The sequence below is a fragment of the Boleophthalmus pectinirostris genome, unplaced genomic scaffold, assembly GCF_026225935.1.
Source record: "Boleophthalmus pectinirostris isolate CB_2022bp ecotype Guang Dong unplaced genomic scaffold, ASM2622593v1 HiC_scaffold_16, whole genome shotgun sequence".
In the NCBI taxonomy this organism is placed as follows: domain Eukaryota; kingdom Metazoa; phylum Chordata; class Actinopteri; order Gobiiformes; family Gobiidae; genus Boleophthalmus; species Boleophthalmus pectinirostris.
Genome location: NW_026571095.1, coordinates 15,468,285 through 15,483,464, shown reverse-complemented (window position 1 = coordinate 15,483,464; position 15,180 = coordinate 15,468,285). Strand labels below are relative to the sequence as shown.

The 15,180-nt window shown below is 40.5% G+C and overlaps 3 protein-coding genes across 3 annotated transcripts; 2 read left to right on the top strand and 1 right to left on the bottom strand.

Moving 5' to 3' along the window:
• The first annotated feature begins 15 nt into the window (after window positions 1-15).
• On the top strand, window positions 16-5,579 carry stap2a (signal transducing adaptor family member 2a). The gene is made up of 11 exons (XM_020923376.2): window positions 16-2,146; window positions 2,696-2,767; window positions 2,852-2,971; window positions 3,044-3,100; window positions 3,185-3,336; window positions 3,408-3,539; window positions 3,678-3,747; window positions 3,833-3,935; window positions 4,022-4,117; window positions 4,186-4,314; window positions 4,392-5,579. The coding sequence occupies exons 1-11, from the start codon at window positions 2,039-2,041 to the stop codon at window positions 4,445-4,447; spliced, it is 1,095 nt and encodes a 364-aa protein (XP_020779035.1). The 5' UTR covers window positions 16-2,038; the 3' UTR covers window positions 4,448-5,579.
• A 133-nt stretch (window positions 5,580-5,712) lies between these two features.
• On the top strand, window positions 5,713-11,540 carry sema4e (semaphorin 4e). The gene is given in 17 exon segments (XM_055151653.1): window positions 5,713-5,929; window positions 6,889-7,179; window positions 7,269-7,414; window positions 7,572-7,634; window positions 7,702-7,800; window positions 7,909-7,987; window positions 7,990-8,007; window positions 8,103-8,213; window positions 8,299-8,450; window positions 8,562-8,740; window positions 8,814-8,970; window positions 9,066-9,220; window positions 9,222-9,286; window positions 9,375-9,490; window positions 9,569-9,729; window positions 9,816-9,868; window positions 10,623-11,540. Coding segments are annotated over 16 exon segments (2,241 nt in total). The 5' UTR covers window positions 5,713-5,929; window positions 6,889-7,070; the 3' UTR covers window positions 11,201-11,540.
• cactin lies at window positions 11,309-15,065 on the bottom strand. Its single transcript, XM_020923558.2, has 10 exons — window positions 14,559-15,065; window positions 13,928-14,429; window positions 13,755-13,850; window positions 13,488-13,633; window positions 13,254-13,416; window positions 13,018-13,132; window positions 12,727-12,919; window positions 12,523-12,645; window positions 12,127-12,440; window positions 11,309-12,059 (listed from the first exon to the last, which is right to left on the bottom strand). The coding sequence occupies exons 1-10, from the start codon at window positions 14,840-14,842 to the stop codon at window positions 11,569-11,571; spliced, it is 2,427 nt and encodes an 808-aa protein (XP_020779217.2). The 5' UTR covers window positions 14,843-15,065; the 3' UTR covers window positions 11,309-11,568.
• Window positions 15,066-15,180: the final 115 nt, after the last annotated feature.

Below are 15,180 nucleotides of genomic sequence, written 5' to 3'. Positions count from 1 at the left end.
ATATATATATATATTATATATATATATATATATATATATATATACTATTATAATGTACTTTGTACACTATGTGTTTATGACACTCCCAAAGAGCTGTTTTTTTTTTAAGTTAATCATGACAACACACCACACATGATGTCACCGCCATGTAGTGCAGTTTTACATTTAAGAATTGTGCTACAGGAACCCTGTTTTTGTCATTAAGAAAGAAAAACTTAAACATATGCATTTCAAATATAATTGAAATGTTTGTGTTAGGATAATGTGCCTCCTGAGAATACTGGTACTACATGTGTATGCATTTTTCTAAACACTATTTATATCTTTATGCTGCTTGAACAATTTTGTCTGCTTATAGCGATCATATGCTGCCATCTGGTGGTGTTTTGTATACAATAAATAAATTAGCTTTAATTTTATATGCTACATTTTAAAAAATATATACAAGTGAATGAAGTGCAAGACCAAAGCTATTTACTCAGGCTTGGATACTGCCACAGTGTTTCCAGTGTAGTTTCAGGCACAGAAATATCACATATTTTAAAGCATAAACTGTTTTTGCCATTGTTTGAGGAATAAATTGTGAGTGACAACTCTTTCAAAAGGCTCAGTATAGTGGATTTCACGTCTGATAAAGCCGTACAAAGATGCGGGATGAGAGTTTTATTCCTCTTTTTGAAAACGTATCTCTGTTCAGTTGTCATAAGATTCTTGTTAGGCTTCCTCCCATCCCACTCATCCCACACATCACTGTTCACACCAGAAGCGGAACAGACAGGCCCTTTGAGCAAAGGAGGGCCCAGAGCAGTAGATTATGCCCTCCCCCACTAGTTTTTATTCAGCACCTGCCTCTATACCCCTAACCCCTTTCTCATTATTATACCCATCTCTGTCCCATGGTGCTTTGGGAGCTCAGCCACATTGGTTCATCTCCAAAATTACCTCTTTCTTGGTATGCTTGCATAAGATCCGGTTTGGTGACTGTGTGACTGTGTTTTGGGTCAGGGCATTGGCTCTCATACCAAATCGTTGCTGTGGTTCAGGTGTACTTTTACATGCCTCATTACACTAAATCAAAAGAAAAGAGTTATAGAAGGGAGTGTGAGGGCAGCAGGGGCTCAGCTTTGGCTGTTACCCACCTTGTATAATATTGATGGAAAGCGCTGCTGAACAAAAGGGATAAGATCAGTTTATCTCTGCTGCTGCCATGGTTAAAATAGTTGTCTGAAAGATGCAATTGTAATTTACTATAACACTAAAATAAGGAATAGCCTAATGATGACCTATTTAACCCTCACGCTCTCCTCGGGGTCACATTGACTGGAAGAATTTTTTTTTCCTTCCCGCTCTCTTGGGGCGGGTCAATCAGACCCAAAAATGTATTTGAAAATAAATTTTCAAAGAGAGCGGGAAGGGAAAATGTGACCCCAAGGAGAGCGTGAGGGTTAAACAAATTAAGTGTTTAGCTCTAACCTTTTCCCTTTTTGCGCAAATCAAATTATATGAAATGTAAACTCGCTTTGCATGTGTCTTCACGGCACCCAGTCTCAGTTTACTTCCTTTGTTGCAGTGATGCTGGAGAGACAAGGGATTATTCTGGATTATCTGATCTGAATATACAGATTACCTCTACTTAATGTGTAATATAATAATTTTATTGTAAATGGGACTGAGTTTATTATTTTTGTTCAAATAAACATTGCAATTTACATTACACTTAAAAGACTGTTTCATTCATACCGTTGCATAGCCTATTATCAGATAAGACATGCTGTTATTATTAACGGGTTAAATGATCAACCGCATTTCAACTCAGGTAGGTTTATACATTTTCCTGATTTATGTGAATGATTTGAGTTTAATAAATTGCGGTTCTTCAGCCATTAATGTGAATGAGCCCCTCTGAAACAGCCTACACCATCCAGCTGTATTACAGCCAAGATTATAACCACAGCTCTATCTCATCGGGGAAGGCGTGTCACTCCCTGAATTACTCAGCGCCCCTTTGTCCTCGGTGGATGCCCAGCCCGCGACACTCATGGCGGCAGCACCCGTCAAACAGCGCTCCGGGCCAGGAGGACCCCGGGCGCAGCTCCCGCCCTGCTATTATGAAGGCTACCTAGAGAAGCGTGGACCGAAAGAAAAGGTATGTCGGAACGGTGAGCATGGACCGAGTGTCATGTTGCAGTGTGCCTTGTAGACTGGTGGTCGGTGCAGGTTCATCGTGCCGGCTGATCCCCCATTCCCACTGAGCTGTCAACTTCCTCATTGTGTGAGAATGGGCGAGGCGCCTGTTCAGTGCCTTTGCGCTGGATTTTTACATCCACATTATCGCTTTTGCAGTGTAATTATCAAGCCTCTCATTTTAAGCACGAATTGCAACAATGATAGGATCCACCACTGACCAACTTGTCAATGTTGATTATATCAAACAGCAGCCGAATTTCATGTTTTGTTATAAACTATTATCTGTAATTCATTGATTTATTTTCAAATAACTAATTTCACAAGACTTTTTTAACTGGAGCTTTGCTCAGGTGCTGGATGCTGGTGCAATACAGTCACCGACTGGCGGCAGACGTTGTATGGTTTATCTCATGGGACCATAAAAATGATACTATCCATTTCACAAGTCTTAACAATGACACCACTATCCACATCGCCTTATGTTTTTCTCTGATGATGTGTGCTATAGGCGTCCAAGCGTCTGTGGACCTGCCTGTGTGGAAACACTCTGTATTTCTTCAATAATGCCAAGGACACTCATGTAAGTTTCCAATAAATCACATGGTTACATTATCTTTAGCTGCATAGATTTCCGCTTGTCTGTAAATGCTCTTGTATGCTGCAGTATGTAGAGAAGTTGGACCTTGGTGGATTTGTGTCTCTGAAGGATGACTGCGGCCGTGACAGGAACCTGGAGGCAGCTCGTCTTATCCTGAGGATGAAGGATGGGGAGACCAAACTTACGGTAATTAATATACCAAAACCACTGGACTTCATTCATTTATGTGTAGGCAACTTAATAACATGTGTTTTCTAGGCCCCCAATTTGGAATCCAGAGAGCTTTGGAAAGGATTCCTTTACTCTGTTATAGATGTATGTTTATTGCTTTTTCTTTTCTGTTCTTTGTAAATTGTTTAACTCAGTCCTAGACCCTGTTTTTTTCTTATTTTTATTTAGTTGAATGTACCATCTTGTCTAACATTGCTACCTGGTCAGCTGCAAATGCTTAAAGAAGTTGTGGAGAAAGAAAGATCCAGACGTAGAACTCGTACCCCAACACGAGCTCCTCCATCTCCCCTCTCAGTGCCTTTAGTTGGAGAGATCCCAGCGTAAGTGCCATTACTATTTAAGGTCCATAATAATTAAAGTCAGAAGCTATACTCTAGTTTGTGCCACACAGGTGCTTTCGACCAGTTTCGCGAACAGAGGCAGAAGTGCTTTTGGAAAGACACCCTGATTGTGGTAACATGTTATTGCGTCCAGGCAGAGATGGGTGCTCACTGGCTGTTACAACACGCCAAGACCTTAATGGGTAATTCTAAACCAACCAAATAAAAAATTAATACTGACCACATGTACTGTATATTAACAGCATTTTTTGGACATTCATTGTGAGACTGAGGTCAGATTGTTGGGCACACTTGAATGCATTCTGTACTGTTTACTCTAGGTCCGTCTTCAGACATTATCGAGTGACTCAGAGAGATCAAGGTGGATATGTCATTGATGTAGAAAATCCAGTAAGTCTTGGCACTCTAATTGTCCAACATGTTAAAATAATACACAGTGATTACAGAAGAATTTTCTTTTTTTGTTTTGAATTAGATTCCATGTGCTACTCTACATGAAGTCATTGATGCACTGGTTGAGAAAACTGCTGGAACACTGCAACCTTTCTTACTTGAAGAGCCTTATGAAGAAAATATCAGTGAGTAGCCATGCACATTTTTCACACCTTATTCCTCTTTTATGTATTTATTTTTATTACAAAAACTCATATGCTTGTATCAACAGCATATGTCACAGCCAATGATGAGAATGGAGAGCACATGCTTCACACAGCTCCTACTAGTCCTCTGCCGAGGGCTCCTGCTCTCCCTCCAAAACAAGGTACTCAGGGTAGACTTAATATAAAACAGCTGACTGCACTGTTGAGAACCGTCACTGTCCTTGTATAGATCGTTGGTGTACAAGCCCCCTGTCTCGATCTCCTGCTCCAGACCGACGAATCCTGACAACACCTGTGCCATCTTCTCCCACCAACCCAATGAGACGACTTGTTCTCTCTCCTTCCCCTCTCACTCAGTGTAAGTAAAGGCTCATGCTTGTGCTTTTTTTGTGAAGAGATGCAGATAATTTGATTTTGGTTTGTCTCCTTAAACAGCACTCAATGAGGAGCTAAAAATTAAGCTAGAGAAAAGACGAGCCAGTCAAGACTGATGTACTAAAATGTGCCATTCAGCATTAATCCTTCTTGGACATCAAGATTGTTCAGATCCGTGTTGAACATCTGTTTTCATGTGGATTGCTTGGAATGTGATTTTTTTTCATTCATGTTCCACTTACATTGTGAACTCAAGTAAAATGGTCAACATTTTGGTTTGTCTAAAAGCAAGAAGTGCTGCTACTTTTGCAAAAATCTTTGCAACAACCTCTTTTGCAAACTTATCGGAGTCCAAGAAACTGACAAATGGAGGACCACACGTGAACCACCGATGGAGCCTTTTTGTCAACTGAACTGATTGTCAACTGAAATGATGGATTTATCTTGTAGCCTACATGACAAACATTTTAAAGTCCCACCAGTAACGTGCAAAGAGTTTGCCTTTTCAGTCTCATTGCATTATTTGTTTGTTACCACTCTACACAAAGTGTTAATAACTTGTTTACAGCTCCATGCCACTATAAGTGCTTCTTTCTTAGGATTTTCTTTTCTGTATTACCACCTTATGGTGCTACGATGACCAGTCCTCACAACCAGCAACTTTATGAGTCATTGTGCTGAATGTGGCAGCGCCCTCCAGTGGGTTACTGTGGTAAAATCTGATTTATAGCTGAATGATATTAAGTTTAATAGCACACATGGTGGGCTGCTGAACACAAAAGAACAATGTAGCCCACTGTTTCATGTTTACACGGATTTCCATTATATCATTGCAGAATCAATATGGGATGGCTATCTTTTTTATATCAAGGGGCAGCTTTTATTTAGCCTAACACTTGCAGGCTAACAAAATCTGTTTATGCATTCTGCATCATGGTCAACTTGAGTGATAAATAATAGATGCTGTGATCATGTATCTTTGTATTTTTATGAGGAACTATTGTATGTTTAAATTCGTGATTTTAAATCACCATATAAAGACTGGGGGATTTATAAAGAATGGGGCATTTCATTTTTGCATGTACCCTATCCGACTGGCCTCACCTATTGCAATGTTTTGGCTATAGCCATGCAATGATTTTTGATTACTCTATTTATTTATGTATTATACACTTTTTGTATTTATTTATTCTTTTTATATCTCTATGACTCCTTGGCTTCTAGTTCAAATAAATACACCGCTCACTTGTTTTGTTTGAACTTTGTGAAGAACTTCTACACAGTACCTTCCATAAAATACATACACATTCTTACACTGATACGTATCTACCGCGTATTTGTTGTGACCCAAGTGAATGAGCCTGGGTTAGTGGTGAACTTGCAGAGCACGCTCACTTGACGGGGAGAGCGGAGGTGACGGAGGAGCAGCTCCGTCAACGGCAGCCGTGCTCTCTGCTCCGCTCTTGAGATCGCACCACGGGCTGTGGCTGGGAGCGCTCCGCTGCCCTGTCTGCATAACCTACGATGAGACGATTACTGCGCGTGTGAAGAAAGTGTGAACCTGTTCTATTTCTTCTACTTTAAAATAACTGAAAAATGTAAGTAACAGTACGCCTTTTGTGTTTGTGCGTGATTTACATTAACCGTCCTTTATTTGTTTAAACGGAGCAGGTTACTTTTGTCCGTCTGTCCGTACTCGCGCGATTGTTTTTCATCATTTTGACATTTTAACTGGCGCTTGTGAAATTTTAAAGCCCGAGTAGTTTTGGGTGTGCCAATACTCAGGTAATGTTTAACTAGCTTTTACTTGAAGTGTGCTGTTAACCCTTGTGGCTAATAATGAAGTGCACTAGCATATGCGATTTTTCTTGTTGTTTACAATAGGCTCATAACTGTAGCTACCAAAACCTTAAACACGTGAGTTAGTTTCGGCTGTAAATATCTGAGCATGTAAACTTTTCTTTAGCCTCATACTACAGGACCTTTTCTTTTGCCAGGAGCCTTTTGTGAACACAGTGCATGTGTCAAATACTGAAGTCCTTTGGCCCGAAGCTAAATGTGAAACATCTTACAAGGACTGCATTCTTTAACAAGCCACAGCAGCTCATCACCAGCAGAAAGCACAACTCACACACTCACTTGCCAAATCGTAGAAAGATCACTGCCGGGTGCACAACACTTTCGAGTAGAATAGAGCCAAGCCCTGGCTGTGTTTTGGTGCAATCAGTGACCTGACACTTTATATGCTGATAGTAGGCTATGTTATGTCAGAATGGACGTAAAGGTTGTTTCATTGGCTTTCTCCATAAAGCACTCATTGTGCGCTTGTGTTTGGTGCAGGAGAAGAGTTAAAGTTGACATCCCTGCGCCCTGCTGAATGCCTTTCATGGCCCTGCATTAACATCACTATGCCGCTGACAGAAATATTGCTCTCTTTGTGTCTTTTACTTTGTTTTTCCCTTGTAATTGCGCCTGCATTTTTTCTTTTTCTGCTGACTGTTAGATGCACAATATTTCATGTCTCATAGTTTTGTGTAATATGCTTTGTCCATTGCAGGTTGTCTCATCCTTGTATTGTGGCTCTAAGTCATCCATCTCACTATGGGCAGCCTACTGAGCGGGGCCAGTAAAGGGGCCAGTGGCATTCAGTCGGCACAGACCTCATCACGTCACATATGCCACTCGCTGCTTGATGAGAAACAATAAAGCAAAAAATCCCACTGCCCCAACAAAGGAGCCATGCATCTGCTGCTGTCCCTGTGTGTTGTCTGGCTGCTGTCCATGGCCTTGGCACTAGAAGAAGAATCCTCAGTAAACTCTTTTCCCCGTAGAACTGTCCCCTATCACCGTAAGTGGTTTCTTTTTAATATGAAATCACGTATTTGTTCCAACAGCTGGTTTTGTTTATTGGTTATGACAGTAATGTTTTACCTTCAGGGGACAATATTTACATGTTTCATGAGGAAGGTGTCTTCAACTATTCCACTATGCTGTTAAGAGAAGACTTGGGCCTGTTGGTCATTGGAGCCCGGGAGGCAGTTTATGCTGTAGATCTCCATGATGTCTCTAAAAAGTTGGCTTCAGTAAGAAAACATTTAGTTAATACTGACATTATCAATGACAAAATAATGCAATAACAGTTTGTTCTAGGTGCACAAAAGTCCCAATTCTCAATAGTAACACGGAAATTACAACAGTTGTCCTTGATCAAGACTAACCAAAGTTTAAATGTTCACTTAGGTGAAATGGGAAGTGACACAAAAACAAAGAGAAGATTGTGGAAACAAAGGGAAAAACCCAGAGGTATGACATTGCTCTATTTTGCCCTTAGTTTTGCACATTGAGTTTTTATCAGATGTGTCTGTTACAGACTGAGTGCAAGAACTATATTAGAATCCTCCATGAAATGGAAGACAACAGAATGTATGTGTGTGGGACTAATGCTTTTGACCCAGAGTGTGACTACATGGTGAGATATATTTAATGTCATTGGTCACTTTTTAAAAATAAATAAATAAATTAAACATTGAATCAAATATGACCTAAAAACTAAATCTGGCTTGTATTTATCTACCAGTCATATGTAGATGGGAAAATTATGCTTGAAAACAAGACTGAAGATGGCAAAGGCAAATGTCCATTTGATCCATATCAAAATATGCTTCTCTTATGGTTGGTATGTGGCATTCATGATTTGTTAGCGTAAGCTTAAATATTTTAATGAATCTAGTATTTTGTGAATTTTCATAACACTGCTCCTGTATTTTATAGATGATGACTTGTACTCTGCCACTTCTATGAACTTTCTGGGTTCAGAGCCTGTTCTTATCCGGAGTCCTGAAGTTTCAATTCGAACTGAGTTCAAAACCTCATGGCTCAATGGTAAGATGAACTCTTAGAGTTTGTTTGTATGAGATTTTTTATGAGACTTAATATGACATTGTATTTGTTTTAATATCTGTGGCAGAGCCCCACTTTGTATCGATGGCCTATATGCCTGAGAGTGTTAACAGTACTACTGGAGATGATGACAAGGTTTACCTGTTCTTTAGTGAGAGAGCAGTCGAGTGTGACTGCTACAATAAGCTTGTGGTGTCACGTGTGGCCCGTGTGTGCAAGGTAAATGTGTCTTCTTTTTTTTTTTGTGGTCAGTACCAAGTGTGCAACAATGGCGCCTGTCCACTATGAGGCCTGTTTGCTGATGCTTAGCTGTGTTGCGTTCTCACACAGGGTGATCTAGGAGGGGAGAGGACCTTGCAGAAAAAGTGGACTTCTTTCTTGAAGGCTAGACTGGAGTGTCCCGTCCTGGAGTCTCAGCTGCCTTACATTATCCAGGATACTTACCGCTGGTGTGACCCCAAGAAGCCCTGGACTAGCTGTTTGTTCTACACCATCTTTACCCCTCAGTCGTATGTTGCAAAGTTTTGTTGGTCGTAGATTTGGATGCTACTTGTGCCTCACTTCTGTAATTCTGTGTTTTAGAGACACATCAGACTTGTCGGCTGTGTGTGTGTACAAAGTGTCAGACATCAGCAAAGTGTTTTCAGAGGGCAAGTACAAGACCCCAGTCACTGTAGAGACGTCTTTTGTTAAATGGGTGATGTATAGCGGAGAGGTCCCTTCTCCACGGCCAGGAGCAGTGAGTTTTGCCCAATACATATAAAAAAAAAAGTATTTTTAAAGCAGGCAATTGTCTTTTTGTTGACTGATCCTATTGTCTCTGTTCTTTTCCAGTGTATTGACAATGCAGCTCGTAAAGCGGGTATAACTGAGACTTTAGACCTCCCTGATCAGACCCTTCAATTTGTCAAAAATAGGCCTCTCATGGACCAGGTCATTCAACCCATGGGAGGAAAACCCAGTTTGGTGCGAAAGGGGGCCATGTTCACAAATCATTGTTAACCAAGTGCAGGCTGAGGACAACAAAACGTACCACGTCATGTTTATAGGCACAGGTTTGTTGGGGCAGAAAAGAAATACATTATTTGACCATATTCATTTTGGCGATTATACATTACAGTATGTCTTTTGCAATGAATGCAGAAAATGGCACCATTGTGAAAGCTGTGAACTATAATGGCGAAATGTTCATCATTGAGGAAGTACATGTCTTTAAGTCAGCAGAGCCCATTAAGATCCTTCGTTTTTCCACCGTCACAGTAAGTCTTTTAAGATGCATGTCAATAATTTGGTCTTTTTAAAATTAATAAGTGTATGGTTTATCCCTATCTGTATAGGATCAGCTGTATGCTGGCTCAGACTCCGGAGTAGTGCAGATACCTTTGGCCACCTGTGAAAGGTCTTCCACCTGTATGGACTGTGTTCTTAACCGAGACCCATACTGTGGCTGGGATGACAGGACAGGGAAATGTGTGACTCTTCTTTCAAAATCACAAAAGTAAGTGGCTGTGTTCTCATATAATCTGGTTGTGGGAATAAAATATTTGCTACAAATATTTACATTAGCTTAAACATTTTTCCTAGTAAACTCATACAAAGTGTGCAAGATGGCGATGCATCTCTTTGCCCAAAACCAGGTGAGTACAATGACATGACCAAGGACAATATTCCAATATAGTCACAATGCATGCACACGGAACTAATTACCTCCACTGTTGTTGCTTAAAACTTGAAAGATTAGCTTGATACAAGTGCCCCTGTATTAGAGCCTATTTTATACAATTTCCTTTCCATCAATATTAAAATAGTTTTAGATCAGCAGCCTTTTTATGGAAAAAGTGATGCCGTTGTTCTGTTGAAGGAGTCTTTGTGACTTCCACTCAAATAAGTTTGTCAGCAGTATGGGCCAGTTGGGGGAGGCTCAGAATTTCTGACAAGTCAGAACAGTTTCCAGAAAGAAATGTTGAGTGTGAGTGAGTGCTTCTCATAATAAAATAATGATAGATCTCATCAGAAAATCTAAGGGCTATAGTTTTATAATTTTGATAAGTACCAGTAGTAGAATTCTAATATTAAAGGTGCACTGTGTAACTTTTTTGGTGGAGGATCTGCCACCTGCTTGTCTCCACAGATATTGTAGAGTGTAAGTGTAATGCCACACTATAGAACATTCCAGGCAATATCTCTATGGAAAGAAGCAGGTGATGGCCCCTTCACCAGAAAAGTTAATGTATTTTTAAGAGTATATGGCTGCTTCAAGTTTATTATGCTGTCATTTAAAATCCCTACTTAAAATGTTTTGATCCAGCAAATCCAAATTGAAAAATGTATAATTTTCTTTTTGTATTGTATTGTATTTATTAAGTTAACTCTGGCTCTGGTTATTTTCAGCCCCATCTACACCAGTTAATCAATCTGTTTGGGTTGGTGGAAACCTGAAGCTTCACTGTACTAATCCATCCAATCATGCTGTAACCATCTGGGAGCAAGACAGGCTAACACTGAACCCTACACGTCGTCACCATTTTTTAAAAGATGGTTTGCTGATTTTAAATGCTTCAGACTCAGATGCTGGTCTGTACTGCTGTCTCTCAGTTGAACGTTCCAAAATGAACGAGTACACAAGCACTGTAGTTGAGTACCAGGTTACCATAGCCTTGTCTGGAAAGGGGGATGACATTCGGTTTCCTCATGCACAGCGAGATGGCCCTTCTGTTGCAGGCTTACATGTTGCTATTGCAATCTTTGCAATTGCTTTTTTTGGGCTAGTTTCATGGAATATATACAAAGGACATTTTACCCGGTCATGCAGAGACAAGAGTGGACAACTGTCTCCTGAGGTCCACGAGGAGATGGCCTTAGACTCCAGTAATAACATGCAACGGACAGGGGCTGAAAATAAGCCCCTAGTGTTTGACACAAGCAATAGCAGTAGTAATAATAACCACAACAATGGAGAAGCCACATAGTGTTACTGAATAAAAGTAACAGATAAGTTTGAACTGGTACCCTATTGAGAAGATTCACTTTTAAAACATCCCTATTTCTTATAAGTTTAAATATTTTTTACAACAAGCAAAAAGAGCCTTTTATTTTTATCAATGCCACTGCATTTTCTTTACATTAATGTTACGTTCATATTCATCAATGCATATTTAGAGATACTGACTTGGACTGTAAAAAAATTGAAACAGATTTCCTCTTGCTATTCATGTGTGTTGTTATTTTGGGTTTCAGTATACGGTGTTGCCTTTTTTAATTAAATTGATTTGGTGAGTTTATTTTTCAAATAAAGTCAACAATTCCTGACTCGAGAGTCTGGGACCTTGGTCTTGTCTTATCTTCTGTAGCGATATCTCTTGAAGTGGAACCACAGCTGAAAGATCCCATTGGCAAACTGACAGCGGAAGCCATGTCTATGAGAATATTCCCATTCTCTGTTCACAATCTTGAAGGCAATGTCCTCATATGGAGGTCCTGCATGAAACCTCAGAATCCCAAAGTCTTTATTATCTGGGCATGGCTCAAGGAAGTACTGGGGAGTAGAGCGTTTGTCAATGAGATCTGGGTAAAAGATATTGAATTTATACCCCTGGACAATTTTAGGTGGTGGATTGTCAAAGTCATAATGAGTCTGGTTGTACTTGTTCCACTCAAAGCCTGTGTGTACTCTGTTAAAGAAGCGTGGTTTTCTGGGGCGGTATTTATCTGCCCACAGGTACATTTTTCCTGTGACTGGAAACTCCACACTGAACTGGGCCTCATCATTTCCCATTCCCTCTCTGGCGCGGCGTACAAAAGCGTCTTCTGCACTCTCACTAGCATCACCTGGAAATGGACATGACATTAATGTTTTCAGTTATGCACTGGTTGCTCAATGTGTGAGACGTCTTACCTGTCACCTGTAACTGTCGCCGTGCCAACTGCAGCCTGTGGAGGTCCTCTTCTGGGGTGGTGGTGTGAGAGTCAAGGGGCAGCTCTGAAGAGGTGAGCAGAGAAGGACTATATCGGCCAGAATCATATTCTGCTTGGCTCTGTTGAATTAAGTCCTCCTCAGTCAAAACTGCTTCTGCCTCCTCTTTACTCTCCTCTTCTTGATTGTTGTCATCTCCTCCCTCATGCCGATTTTCTGTAGATGTGGATGGGCCCTCTTCCAAGTGATGTGGGTCATTGGCAGTGGTTGGATTTTCCTCAGTCACTCTCTCCTGCCTGATATAAAAATATTCAGTTAGTTATTCAGTTAGTACAAATGTAACTGTACTCTTAGTGTAATGATTTCTAAAGTGCATACTCATGCTCTGTATCCACAGGCTCCTCTTTGAAAATTGGAAACAAGGGTTCACTTTCTACACCTTGCTCTTGCTTCAACTTGAACAGCTTCTGACGCAACACATCTTGGTGGCGCTCTCGAAGCCTTAGATAAAAGGAAATTAACAAATTAATTCAAACTTCAATTAATGTATATGTTAATGGATGGTTTAGTGTTCATTTATACCTGGCTCTTGCCATGTAGACCCTGACTTGTTGCAGCAAGCTTTCCCAGTAACCAATATCAAGATTGGAACCCCCAGATCGAATTTTCGATTCTATGTTCTGATGCAGGGCCTGCAATTGGCTGTAAGTTTTTCCCTTAAATACAGATTGGACATCTGTGCTCACTGCTGTGTTGATACCCTCACGACGATCACCTGTATCACATTAGATATTTTCACATTTCAAATTTCCCTGATTTTTATTCTAAATGTGTATGCTTAAAAATGCTATGCAATATTTTATTAAACAGTACCTGGTCCCTTTCCAGAGGCTTCAAGTTTTCTCAACTTGCATATCTCATCCTCTGTGATAGTCGTCATGTCTCGCCAGAAATCAACATTTTTGCCTTGCTCCAACTCCATATAAACCTGTGTAAGCAAGCAATACAATTATTTATTCTGCTGACAGAAAAGTACCAACATTTTCTTTTTAACGGTACAGGGTAAAAGTCAAACGTTTTTGTATCTAAATGTTTTGGGGAACACACACCTTGATGTCTTCCAGCAGGTCGTCCATGTCAGTTACAGTTAGGCCATTGAGAAAAGTATAAGGCTCATGCATTTCCACAGCAAGATCATCATCTTCTGCACTAATGTACTTTGCCAAAAGGTCAATGGGTTTAGCACGACCGTCACGGATGCGAATCTTGGACCTGAACATTTGTTTTTGCAATTTAAACACTGAACACAGAAAAATAATACAACATTATAAAGAAATTTGTACCTTAATTTTGCTTGCTGTAAATGAAAATTGTCCTCTTGCTCTGCCCATGTTTTGAAATGTTCTGCCTCTTTCTCTCTCTGCAGCATCTCCAGCTCAGTTTCCCTCATGGCCTTTTCTCGTTCCCTCTCTAGTCGCAGCTGTTTCACCTGTAAAGACAAAAGATAAATCTCAGAAAAATATGTAGAGCAGAAAATGATAGGGTAATAACATGTCTGTAAACACTGCATCAGTTTTAAATCCACAGAATTAATTTGTATACAATCAGACCTTCTGAAGTTCTCTGCGGTTCTCTTCTTGAATTAATTTATTTCTCTCTTTCAATTCTTTTTCTCCTAGGTGGCCAATGCCTTTCTTGTCCAATGCCTGAGAAAAACAAAATAATTTCAAATAAACATTCTTACATACAAGAAGAGGCTTGTAGTCCATCTTTACTTTCTTACTTTTTGCCATTTAAATGTGCCCAATAAGTTGTTATCACCAAAGGGATTGTCAGCATTTGTGTACCCCATGTACTCCTCACTCCAGCCCATCTTTTCTCTTCTTTTTTTCTCCTTGGCTTCCTTCTTAGCTAACCTTCTGGCTCGCTTTTCTTCAGGTGTTTCAAGGGCCTTCATCATTTCTTTCTGTTTTTTCTTTTCCTCTTTCTCCTTGCCTGAACAGTTGGGCCTGGTGCCTGAGCTGTCAGAGGACTCTGAACTTGAGCGTTGTCTTCTCCTGTCCTCTCTCCCCCGTTGTTCTTCACTCACTCTCCTCCGCTCTCTGCTACTTTTTCTTTCCCGGTCTCTCCTTTCCCTGTGTCGATCAGAACTCGCATTTCCTCGTTTTTCTCGGTCGCTGCTACCATCAGATGAGCCTGAACGGGACTCCCTCCTTCGGTGTGATGTTGTCTTCCTCTTTGTATCGGTTTCTTTCTTTCTTCTTCTCAAATCATCCGAGTCGGTACTGGAAAGAAAATGCATAATAACTTTGCATCCCTCAAACGGTAACGTTTTCTCCCACGAGCCACAGTTTCTGTGCCCAGTATAATAGAATGAAAAGACAGAAAAGTATCATTTCGGACACGAAAAATACCTTGTAGTTCGATCCCTGGGCTTGCTCCTACGGCCAGTACTTCGTCTTTTTTCATCGCCATCTGAGCCACTTCTGGACTTGCCGCGATGCTTGTGTTGAGGCCGCCGTCGTTCAGGAGAAACATCGCTGTAGCTACCGCCGCTGCTGCTGCTGGATCTACCGTGCGCCCGGGAGTGTCGTTTGGACTCTGCAGACGAAGATCTGCTTGCTCTGGATCTGTTTCGCCTCTCTCGGCTCCGGTTTCTTGAATTGGAGCGGGACCGACGTCGAGACTTCGACTCCATCACGAATTTTCCGTCAACGCAGGGTCCTTAGAGCTTTGGGGATTTTGTCGCATAAATAAGAGACATTCATAACCAAACAAATGTCTTCGTAAAAGCATCCAAACAAGAAATATTGTGTGTATAATACAGATAAAACACAATCATAAGACATTAAGTCCCGAAAGTGCATATTCAATTATTCGTTTAGTTTCAGGCGGAATGTGGACACCTAAGCTTTTTGTAGGTTTGTCGCACAATGACGTCATATCAACGCATATATTTCTCTCTCTCTCTCTCTCTCTCTATATATATATATATATATTAAATTATGGTCTACTAAAATCTACTGTTGTCCATAG

Coding starts and splice junctions, on each gene's coding strand:
- stap2a (XM_020923376.2), top strand. CDS start 2,039: ATGGCGGCAGCACCCGTCAAACAGCGCTCCGGGCCAGGAGGACCCCGG. Junction 3,101..3,184: donor TCCTTTACTCTGTTATAGAT/GTATGTTTATTG, acceptor ATTTTTATTTAG/TTGAATGTACCATCTTGTCT. Junction 3,337..3,407: donor TTAGTTGGAGAGATCCCAGC/GTAAGTGCCATT, acceptor TGTGCCACACAG/GTGCTTTCGACCAGTTTCGC.
- cactin (XM_020923558.2), bottom strand. CDS start 14,842: ATGGAGTCGAAGTCTCGACGTCGGTCCCGCTCCAATTCAAGAAACCGG. Junction 13,417..13,487: donor TTACAGCAAGCAAAATTAAG/GTACAAATTTCT, acceptor ACAAATGTTCAG/GTCCAAGATTCGCATCCGTG. Junction 12,646..12,726: donor GTCTACATGGCAAGAGCCAG/GTATAAATGAAC, acceptor CTTTTATCTAAG/GCTTCGAGAGCGCCACCAAG.